Source organism: Engraulis encrasicolus, chromosome 4 (genome assembly GCF_034702125.1).
Source record: "Engraulis encrasicolus isolate BLACKSEA-1 chromosome 4, IST_EnEncr_1.0, whole genome shotgun sequence".
Taxonomy (NCBI): Eukaryota; Metazoa; Chordata; class Actinopteri; order Clupeiformes; family Engraulidae; genus Engraulis; species Engraulis encrasicolus.
In genome coordinates, this window is record NC_085860.1 from 52591787 (window position 1) to 52604286 (window position 12500).

General features: G+C 43.7%; 1 protein-coding gene across 1 annotated transcript; it reads right to left on the bottom strand.

The window, feature by feature from the left end:
* Nucleotides 1-6620: 6620 nt before the first annotated feature.
* c2cd4a (C2 calcium dependent domain containing 4A) lies at nucleotides 6621-8247 on the bottom strand. Its single transcript, XM_063196269.1, has one exon. The coding sequence runs from the start codon at nucleotides 8214-8216 to the stop codon at nucleotides 6621-6623; it is 1596 nt and encodes a 531-aa protein (XP_063052339.1). The 5' UTR covers nucleotides 8217-8247.
* Nucleotides 8248-12500: the final 4253 nt, after the last annotated feature.

A 12500-nucleotide genomic window follows, 5' to 3' on the forward strand; every position in this document is an offset into this window, starting at 1 on the left:
TAACATATTGAATGTTTTGCAAATGGCAGCATTTTTATTTTATTCACAAAATACCAAGTGTCCCAACTTTTTTGGAATCCGCTTTGTACACTACTAGTGCACAGGGCCTTTAGCGACACATTACGATATTATTAGTCATTGCCATTCTGGAAACAGCTCCTTTATAACAGGGACTCTGTCTTACTAGGTTAACCCATTGTGTCCTGGAAGCACATACAGATTTTTCAGGATTTTGAGATTTTAGCTGTTTTATTAACTATGTGGGTATGTTAGAGCTGAATGAACACATTACAATGCAGGGGGGGGGGGTGCGTGTCTTGACTTTTAAATGTAACTCATTTCATGTTTGTATGTGCTTTGGAGGCTGAGATATTTATAGTGGGGTCGTAGGCATGTGCAATTTTTCTCAGTCATTTCAAATTGGTGTTAAAGTTTGGTTTTCACTTCCAAGTTGAAGTTTAGGGTCTATAGAACAATTTGAGTTCGAGTGTCAAACACACAGATAACAAAATGGCCTGCTGGGGGCGCTCTAAAATGTATAAACTGCTATAAGTTTTGATTAGTTTAACCAAATGTAACATATGAGGTATGTATGGATTCAGCATTAAGAGGAGAAACTGGTGAGCTAAGTATTTGGTCACCAGATTAAAGACACACTATGTAATAAACACACTTTTAGCCCATGGACAGCAAAATTCAGGTTTTTTTTAAGATAAAGGGTGGAAATGCCCCCAAAGTTGCAATGAAACATAATTTATTGTTACAAGCTATTGTAAATAAAGCCTGGGATATCATTCAACTTGATTTGTTCAGAATATCCCTGAAGCACAAAGATACCTATATGCAAATATGGCTGCATAAAGCCTATGTGATATTTACGACCCAGCTTGCAACTTTGAGTTTATCAATTTAGGATCATGAGTACCAGCTTTTTTCAATCAAGCCATAGTCTATTAACACATAAAATCACAAAAAGAAATATCTGGAAGAAAATAAATAAATATTATTATTATTATTATTATTATTATTAAGACTGCTTTTCCGGAGAGACAATGCTATTAGTATGCTTGTGGCTTTTGCACACACACACACACACACACACACACACACACACACACACACACACACACACACACACACACACACACACACACACACACACACACACACACACACACACACACACACACACACACACACACACACACACACACACACACACACACACACACACACAGAGCTCTATCTCTTTCCCTCGTGTTTCTGTGTGTGTATACAACAGCTCTGTATATGTGTGTGTGTGTGTGTGTGTGTGTGTGTGTGTGTGTGTGTGTGTGTGTGTGTGTGTGTGTGTGTGTGTGTGTGTGTGTGTGTGTGTGTGTGTGTGTGTGTGTGTGTTTCTGTGCTGGTGCGTGCATGTATGGAGATGCTTCAGGTGCCTTTCAGCAATGGGTGGGTAGGGAGAGGTAAGGGTGGGATTCAAACCTGCAACCCTCTGACAGACCAACACCTGATACCCAGTAGGCCACTGCCACTTACTGTATAGAGTGGCCACAGCAGCATATTAGGCCACGGTTGTCCAGGTTCTACAAGGCTGCATGTGTGTGTGTATGAATGAAGATTCTAAAGGTGACAGTTTGGCAGTCAATAGCTGAGTAATATGTGCAGCCTTATCTCCAAAAGTTTTACAAGTTGTCAAATGATATTGACACACAAATGGCATAACCCTGTTCTTCATGTCAAAGCTGAGATCACTTTTCTAGGCCAAATGGTTCAGTCAAAAAGTGGACATATTCAGGCCTATGCGCTGAGCTGTTCACACATTTTTTTCTAAGTGAATGGGGTCACATCATAGGGATTTTAAAATTACTCTCTCTCAAAAGTTTTGAAGAGTTGGCTAATGATCTTAACACAGTTTGTATTCAGAGCCAAGACCTCTCTGACAATGCCTTTACCTAGTCGAAAGGTGAAGCGGTTTATTTTATTCTATTAAAAACCCCAGGACAGGTCACCTCTCACTCTAACTGCCACAGTTTGTGACATCATCTTGACCATTCTACCATTCATTTCAATGAGGGGGAAAACAGAGAGAAAACTGAGGAAAACGATCTGGTGAACAAATGAAAGGGGGTAGGCCAGCGAAAAATACACCACCTTGAGCTCTTTTCGAGCTGTTCGTTTTGGTACTCGAACCGTGTCTCTATCTCTAACGCTGCAACGATTCAAAGCCACCATACTAATGAATGGAGGTGAATGGAAAAACGTAGAATAATAATAAACTGTCGATGAACAATTAGTATGCTTTCCCGCAAGCATACTAAATAATAAACTGTCGGACAACAATTAGTATGCTTGCTGGGGGCAAGCAGAGGCCTTTGGCAAGCATACTGAATAATACTATAGGACTATTTCATACATGGAAGACACAATCATCTGCTGTTATGAAGACATCTCTGTCATCTGGGAACTGTCCATTTGTTACCAGCACAGTTGACAGGAATAAAAAATGTTATTATCTGCATTTGCCAGAAATGCCTGCCAATCTGGTAACAAATGGACAGTTCCCAGATTTGGACTACACTACCAAAGATGTATTCCAACTAGAGGTGAAGTGCAGCTGTACTAGTACTTGTACAAATACACCTGCCAGATCTTGGTGCAAGTGCATGAAGGCAGAGTTAAAGTGCACACGTCTGTGCAAGTGCACATGCAATTTCTAAGACTGACCACTGACTGTTATTGTATCTGTTCTCTGTCATAGTTATTGTAGAGTGGAGTATTGGGATAAATGTTAGCCATATGTCTTCTGTTTGTTTTTGAATGCCGGAAAAACTGTTGTTCCTCATAGTATATCATCATCATCATTATCCTTATCATTATTATTATTATTATTATTATTATTATTATTATTATTATTATTATTATTATTATTATTATTATTATTGATTTACTTTCTTTTAGATATAAAGTTTTTTGTGAATAAAATGATGGCTTGATTGAAAAAAAAAGCTGTTACTCATGATCCTAAATTCATAAACTCAAAGTTGCAAGTTGGGTGCTAAGTATGACATCCCAAGTATCTGTGTGCTTCAGGGATTTTCTGAACAAATCAAGTTAAGTGATAACCCAGGCTTAATTTACAATAGCTTGTAACAATAAATGATGTTTCATTTCAACTTTGAGGGCATTTCCACCCTTTATCTTAAAAAAGCCCGGATTTTGCTGTCCATTGGCTAAAAGTGTGTTTATTACATAGTGTGTCTTTAATCTGGTAACCGAATACTTAGCTCACCGGTTTCACCTCTTCATGCTGAATCCATACATACCTCATATGTTAAATTTGGTTTAAATAATCAAAAGTTATAGCAGTTTATATATTTTAGAGCGCCCCCCGCAGGCCATTTTGTTATCTGTGTGTTTGACACTCGAACTCAAATTGTTCTATAGACCCTAAACTTCAACTTGGAAGTGAAAACCAAACTTTAACACCAATTTGAAATGACTGAGCCTAATACGACCCCACTATTAGGATTTAATAGGACAAGGGCACCCTTTCCCAAAAAGGGCTTAGGACAAAATGGGTTAAGACACAGCTATCCAACTGGCCAACCCAAAACCAGTTCACACCGCCTGGCCATCATCAAATAAAAATACTTGTCCATACACAACCAAGACTCAAATCCGCTGGCCATCATCACACACAAAACGTTATCCATACACAACCAAGACTCAAATCCGGTGTGGAACATTAGTAATTCAAAAAGTTGCCACGAGCGTTTAATTTTCTATCAGATGCTTGGCTTCATATACCCATAGGAAAGTGGTGTTGCTCACCTGCGGTTGAATCTCACCTCTTGATATATGGGCTTCTCACACACATATTCTTGAATATTTTTTTCTAGATTACTTCTCTTAAGGGTACTTTAGGAGCTAGACATAAGCTAAATTAAGATAGAATACATAACTAAGATAGATGAGTTCAGGTTAAGATAAGATCAGAGATTTTGTAATCCTTCTTTCTCATCTGTTTATCCTTCTCAAGTATTGCTACCTTAAGAGACAATATTCAACCACGGATAAGCAACATACATTTCCTAAGAATAATTACAGCCCACCATTTCATCACCTTTAGATCTTTGAGATGGCATTATCAGCTGGGATGAAAAAGCATGACCTTGCTTGGTATAAGGTCTCAATCTCAATCTCAATATTATCTATAGGAAACAGCTCATTGACACAGTTCTAGCCATGAAAGTGTTCAACCAACCAACGACCTCTGTTTTCTGGGTCATCATACATCATCACAAAAGAGAATGAAAACTGTGTGGGAGTATGCTTGTGTGTTCTGTAACAAAGCTTAAAGCGTCTGGATGAAGCTTGTTACCATATGAAAGCAGCCATTGTAAACAACAGGAGGGATTGCCATTGAGGAAATATCCTACATTTGCTCAGAGCCACTGATAGCTTAGCCACAAAATATAAAGGAATCGTTCAGTTTGTGATACAAGCATGAAAATTGGTATACATATAGCCAAAGGCATTCCAAAAAGATATGGAGGCATCATGAGTTTTCAACATGGTGCCCATGGCAGCCGTTTTTCAAAATGGCCGCCAGCAACAGCAGCTTTCTTATGAGTAATGGATATAATATGATATGCTTGTATCACAAACTGAACGATCGTTTTGGTTAACTGCTGCACTATGACAGCTTTGGCAGGGCCCAGGACAAAGCCATCTAGAATAGATACAATACAATGAAGTGAGGACCCAATGTAGTGAACTCTCCCAACCCCCCCTCTCTCTCTCACACACACACACACACACGCACGCACGCACGCACGCACGCACGCACGCACGCACGCACGCACGCACGCACGCACGCACGCACGCACGCACGCACACACACACACACACACACACACATACACACACACACACACACACACACACACACACACACACACACACACACACACACACACACACACACACACACACACACACACACACACGCATCCTGTCAGCTCCTCTGCATGCTCTTCCTCTCATGTCGAGGTCAGAGGTCAGCTGTTGGCCACGCGGGTGTACATGTGAACGAGAGCTGAGTAAATTTGAATTTATAACCATTGATCAATAAAGTACAGTATACTGCCCTGCAAAACAGAAAAATCATGTTGAAAGTGCAAAAATTATGTTACGTCGTACAAAACAAAAACGCAGTAAGTCGGTGAGTTACTGCTGCACTTTCCAATGGGAATGGTTTGGGAGTAAACAGTAATACTAGCCAAGAACGCAGTAACTCCTGCAGTAACTCCATTTTGTGGCAGTAATACCAGCCAAGAACGCATTAACTTCGTTTTTTTGTGGCAAAAAGACTCATCTTTTTTTTTTTCAGGGTTTTTTTTGTGTGCATTTCATTTCTATCCTAAAAAAGTATTACAAGGAAGTGTCACCACCAGGGCTTGACATGAACTTTTTCATCCACCAGCCACTGAGGCTAGTAGTTTCCCCGAGTCGCTAGCCATTCAGGTATTCCACTAGCCACACACTTTAAATTGTTTTTGCTTTCTTTATCATGATAGTGTACGTCTTACCTCAGAAGATGAGGTGCTAAAGCAAGATAAGTGTTGAGCCTAAGCTTTCTGCATGGAAGTATAGAAACTCAAGAACTGAGCTTTTTCCTGAACTTACATACAAACAATTGTTACACAAGGGGCAAACAACAGAATATAGGCTACTATGACGCGCATATGATACCAAGCAATAAACTGCCAGCCATATTGGCTAGTGACACTGAAAGTATTACTAGCCACAGCCAAGTTTTACCAGCATTTGGCCGGTTGGCAGGTGCCAGTGTCAAGCCCTGGTCACCACCACTTTACCGACAACACAGTTGTCGGGCCATATAGGAAACTATAGGATTCCACTAGGAAGCTTTTTTTCTCAGTTAGCCAAAATCCGAGTTACTGCGTTCTTGTTTTGTAGGGCAGTATAGTGTGGAGTAGTGATACATATTGATAGAGATAGACAGTTGTTTGATGTAAAGTATATTGTTCTTTGCAAAAGAAAAATAAACTATAACTTTCTACTAAGTTTTATTTAGGTGTTACTATCTGGTAAGATACTGAATGTTTTATGGATATTTTTGTTTAGACTGTAAGTCCATTAATTGTCTAATGACTGTAAGTCCATAATTGTCTAAAGAAGTGTTCAATTCATTGTGCTTTGTTTTTAAATCATGCAAGTTCCCAATTTACCCAATTTACCCAATTTATTTTAAATTAAATTAATTCTTAATGAAAACTGACATCACACCTCATAAGAACAAAACAGAAGAAGCAGATGATTCTGTCTTTTTCATTTTTATTAGCAAAAAGTGTCACAGTGTAAAAAAAATGTAAATAAATAACTTTCTGTTGTACAAACATAATAAATAAAGACAGAGAAGCCCATGTTTCACAAGATTGAAAGCATTGACATTGACATAATATTACATGTATATTACACATTGACATAATATTATATTATATATTACACATTGATATACTATTACATGTATATATTACACATTGACATAATATTACATGTATATTACACATTGACATAATATTACATCTATATTACACATTGACGATGCTGTTGAGCGGGAGCTCACAGTCCCCCAGCACATAGTCTCTCTTCATGGTGGACATCTTGTTCACCACCTTGAACCTCAGCGCCCACAGGGACAAGTCCTCCTCCCGGATCCCATCGAAGAAGAAGTCCTCGTTAAAGATGGGGTTGCGGCTCTTGCGTATGACCGTACTCCGCTGCTTCTGCACCTTTCCAGGAACCAGCGAGATGCTGACGCTGCAGTTGATGCTCTTGGGGTCCACGGCGAGCGAGTACAGCCCCTCGGCGCTGACCAGTCTCACCCGCAGGCGCAGGTTCTCGGGGCAGTACTCGGCCGACAGCCTCAGAGTGCCGTCGCGGCCCACCGGGACCAGGGTCTCGCGCAACGCCCTCTCCCGCGTCGGCAGCAGCAGGTCCATGGGGAAGATGGCGGGTGGCGCCAGCCCGTAGGAGGAGCTGGAGATGGAGCCCGGTGCCGAGGCTGAGCCCAAGCCCGGGGACACAGGGACGGCGATGGAAGAGGTGAGAGGTTCCACCAGGCCCTCGGAGGCCCGACGCAGCACGTTGGGGCTGTTGTCCGTGGAGCTGCTCTCGTCCGTGGAGAGCGAGTTGTTGCGGGAGACGGAGGTCTTGCTGTTGTGGTGGTTGCGGTGGAGGTTGCGGTGCAGCAGTCGCTCGTGGCTCAGAGCCTTGAAGAGCGAGCACTTGGGCGGCGGGGGGGGCACGCGGGGGGCCAGCAGAGGAGAGCTGAAGGGCGACGACTCCGTGGAGGAGGTGGTGGTGTCACTGTCCAGCGTGCCCTGGCGGTGCAGGGTGGCGAAGGCCCGCGCGGGGGAGAGGCGCGCCGAGAGCCCGTTCAGGGTGAAGTGAGAGGAGGTGGGGGAGGATGGGGATGGGGACGGGGACGAGGACGGGGACGGGGAGAGGCAGGGGGAGGTGGAGCCGGAGCTGCGGTGGGAGTAGGTATTAGAGCGGCTGCGCGGCAGAACCAGAGGGATGCCGTGCATGCTGGGATCGTTGTGGAACAGAGACTCCTTCCGACGGGTGTGCGGGCTCTCGAGCAGCGTGCAGAAGCCGTAGCAGGTCTGCGCCTTGGCCATGTGGGGCAGGGAGAGCGCCGCCTGGCTCTGGGGGTCGGCGTTGGTCGTCTCCTCGTCGCTGCAGCCGTTAAGATCGTAAGGCCCGTCGTCCACGCTCTCCACCTGGATGATGTGAGCCACCATCTCCCGGCCCGTCCCGGGGCCATGATGATGATGAGCTGCCGCCGCCTCTCCCCTCCTGGGGCTGCCCCTCTCGCAGGCGGGGGCGGTGGGCCTGGAGCTGGAGGAGACGGCCGCCTGTTTGCACAGGGGCTCCACCACGGCTCCTCCTTTGTGTGGATCCACCACCACCACCATGGAGGGGATCTTGGGGGGGATGCAGAACTCAGGGATGGTGTCCGGGGTGATGATGTTGGGGCACATCAGCGAGGCCTTCTTGGTCCTCTCTGCCACCGCCTGCTTGTCGCCGAACATCAGGTCGCCGATCTTGAAGGTGTACTCGGAGACCGGCAGGGGAAGGTTGGTCCTCTCCACCGACACACGGATCTTCTCAACCACCCACATGACCGTGCACAGTGATGATGGGCCGCCGATTCAGAAAACTGTGGAACAGAGACAAGGTGGATTTATAAAAAAAAAAAATACTATCAACTAGAATTCTTTTAATTCACTCTGTCAACTGATTAAAATAAATGAAGCGACATTGTCTAAATATTGAATGAAGGAATGAAATGTTTTATTGAATGAATGTATAAACAGCTTCATGCTTAAAATGTAGTAATAATTAATTCATATTTAATATGATTTCTCAACCTGCTGACATATGTTAGGTAAGTGAACCCCATTGAAATTAACATAATAACCTGTGCAGACTAAAAGATAGAAGATGAATGCCAAAGTAATGAAGGATGATGCTTACCTCACAATGCAGCTATACTGTATGCCTGAAGAGTTTAAGAGATTTAATCCACCACAGATCGTCCAATGAGGGTGAGTCAGAGCAGGTGTTCGGCAGCATCAGTTCTTGTCCTGAGGCTGTAAAGACTGAAGCGCTCTTGTGGACAGAGATCTCACTATCTGTCCTCCGTCACTTCCCCGGCTTGTCTGAGACTCGCTCTACATGCAACAAGTGGTTTTATATTGGCCAGGCAACTGGGAGGAGCCTCTCTGCCTCTCTGAGAAACCTGCTGTATTTGGATTGGGCCCTTCTATTTTTTTCCCCAACATTCCGTTTCCATGGGGATGCCCAAGCAGCAACACCGCAATCAGGCAAAGTAAAGGCTAGTCTGATAAGCAGACTGCTGTCAAACCCAACAAATGGGTTTGATAAAAAGTGAGCCAAAAGGTGTTAAGTTTAGTTTGTTTGATTTTCCATTCTTGTTGACGAGGTGAGAGGTGCTGTGGTGGCAGGCACTGAGGGTATTTAGAGAAAAAAATAGAGCAATAGAACGCAGGTGGTTCCAATAAGCCCATGGTTATCTTCAGCGGGGTGTGTAAGCATTTTGCAGAGAAGGGCAAAAATGTACCGTTAGTGATGTAAGAGTCTGGGGTCAGGGAATGTAGGTCAGTTGACTAAAATGTCGGAATGAATACAGTTGGAGGGAGTGTCATAAAACTGCCATAGGCTAGACCAGTGGTTCCCAACCTATGGGTCAGGACCCCCCTTATGGGTCGCCAAAGACCCAACGGGGGTCGCGGAGCCCTCTTGATTTTAAGGGGTTTCGTTTTAAATATATATAGCCCATGTTGAATAAAAGACAAAGCATTTAACTAATAAATGCATAGACGAAACAAATTGTAAGTGCTACATTAAACATTTATTCTATATTTGACCAAAGACGAATTGAGGAATAAAATAACTAAAATAAGTTATCGCAGGAAACGGAGGGCATCTTGTGACTCCGTCTCGTGCGGGCGCTCGCGTGGTTGGGTCACCAAAGCTTAACATAGTAAAAACATGGGTCCCCTAAGAAAAAGGTTGGGAACCACCGGTATAGACATTGTAGGCCTACCATAAATCCCATACAGCCTGGCCCATTATATTGGGCCCACACATGCAATGCTCACATTGCCACATTTAGGTCATGTGAACAATAAAGCCCATTGATCCCGTTTAGTCAAGGGCTTCAGAATGTTTGTCTTGGATTTAACATGCGAATGATGAAGTATGAATGCGACACCTCGCCCTCACACAGATGTGAGGACTCCCAGTTTTAATAGGGCCAATGTACAGTACATCACTGAATAACAAAAGAGATCTGAACTTTAAAAAGACAAGAGAACAAAAGGTTTTCTAAAAGTTGTCATGAGGCCCTGCCGTGGCCAACCGGTAGGGCACTCGCCTGCCATGGGGCTGACCCGGGTTCGATTCCCAGCCCGGCTACTTTGCCGACCCCTCCCCAATTCGCTTCCTGTCCACCTCTCACACAAAAATCTTACAAAAATAAAGAGTTGTCATGAAAGGTCTGAGACTTAAGACTGAGAATACTGAGCTGGAGTGACCACTGATTGGGCTCTTTAGTGTCGTGGTCAGAAGCTCAGTATGGCAGCCCAAAAGGGTACAGGGTTCCCCAGGGTTCGAGTCCCACACAGATACTTGTTGCTTGTGTCTTTTTCAGTTTGATGTTCAGCTTACTACCAAATTTTCAATTTCCTCACAAGTATAGTATCCACATCTTCTCCTTATGTTACTGGCTACGGAGAGTTTCAGTGGCTGTAATTAGAGATGTCCGATAATATCGGCCCACAGATATTATCGGCCCGATAATAGCATAAAATGTAATATCGGTCAATATCGGTATCGGATTTTTGACCAATCAAAACCGATATAATAATGCTTGAATTACTGTACACTTTTCTCCTTAATTATTTTTCTATTTTGCACAGACGATGTTAATATTTGGAAAGCTTTGCTGCATTCGAGAATGCATCTAGTGGGGCATTACAATAAAGTTAAGCATATTTTGTTCCACAACAGCAGATTTATAATGACACCTAAAATTTGTTATGAGGAAGAATAACCCACATATATCGGCATCGGTATCGGCTGATATCGGAATCGAAAATTAGAGTTGGGCAATATCGGCATATCGGATATCGGCAAAAAAGCCAATATCGGACATCTCTAGTTGTAATAGCCCTCAGTATTGCTAGCTGTGTCTGTTTCTGCTGGAAATGGAGCTTGCAGTAGTTCTGCCAGGAAGACTCAAGTCACGTGCGCATTTTGCGGAGCCAATCAGCAATCGCCATTTCCTTTACATGTCTGACTCTCCTCTCTTGCTGGCCTAGGTGCGACCAGTTCAAAATCCCCTCCTCCATCCCCACAACCACCAGGTTGGTCCAGTCTACCTGTCCGGGGTGAGGTAATTCTTCTCTCTGAGTCTTTCAGGCTGAAGGGAAGATCACCATACTGCGAAATGGGAGGTGAAGACTACGGACAGCAGAATGTGACCAGGGGACCTCAGAGCATGTCTCACCAGTACACTCTTGTGGCGGAAAACAGAACACGCACACACACACGCACACACACACACGCACACACACACACATGCCTCTTTACACCGTGTGTACGCCTTATAACCCTTGTAAAACCTACTCGACTAGGACAAATTCTTCAACAACTGCTTATTGTAAAATAAAACAAACCAATTACACACAAAAACAGCTTTAATAAAACTCTGCTGCTCCTCCCTAAGGCTTAAAAATAAAGGAAACACCAAAACTACAAGTCAGTCACTGTCCTGTGACTGTGCTGTGCTGTCCTGTGACCCTGTGAAAACATGCTCCACTATTCAAATGAAACATTTCACGAATTTATGTCAACAATGGATTAATTATTCTGGCGCTTGTCTTGTTTATTTAAACATCCCCTTTATGTTTTGAGCAGTAGGGGCCTAGGTCCATGCAAACATGTACCAGTAGGCCAAACATGCCGAAACATGAAACATCCCCAAAAGAAATGGCCAAAATCTTGAAGTAGGTCACAAGTAAGGATATACAACATCATTTCCCCTATAAAGGCCGTGGCCAGCAGCAGACAGGCGAGAGGGAGGAGAAGACGATGGGATGCTGGTCCTTTTAATAATAAACTTTATTCACAGACTCAAGGTCCAGATAAGAACAAACAATACATTATAAAAGACATACAAAACATTAAAAAACATACCAACACCCACCCCCCACCCCCCCAATGTCTGAATTGTATTGGGTATCACTTTCCTTTACATTGGACAAACACAGTATGATACCACAGCGCATGATACCATTGATACCATTCTTAACAAGCTTCAATTTCACGCTGGCATTGAAGGTGAGACAGTATGCTGCTGACATGTGGAAAAGGAAGACATTGAAACCCAAATGTTTGTCTGTTTGTGCACATGTACAGGCTACCATATATTTTGAGCTATGATCAGTAAGCCCTCTCCTGTTGGGCACTCACAGACAGACAGGGAAAGTGACAAGGGGGGACAAAGGGATCAGGTGCCCCGGGCCCAGGAAGAAAAGGGGCCCAGAATTGTGTTTTCATGACATTGTATGTAGCCTATTGGGTAGGGGGCCCCTTTCAGATGACTGCTCTGGGCCCAGCAAAAGCTGTCAGCGGCCCTGCTCACAGACTCGAGAGATTCTACAGTGTGACATCATCATGCTGCAGTGTCTGTGACCAAAGTTCAGTCGGAGTAGCGCTGCTGCCATTGGAAACCACTCTCTTCAGCAGCTGTTAGGCCACACATAAGGAATAAGAGTGTTTGTCCATCGCACAACATTGTTTGCTCAATGAAAAAAGGCTTTCCAAGAATTTTTCTTGACGTCTGTGTATTCAATCAAAGTCAAAAGTACTGTTTTTAC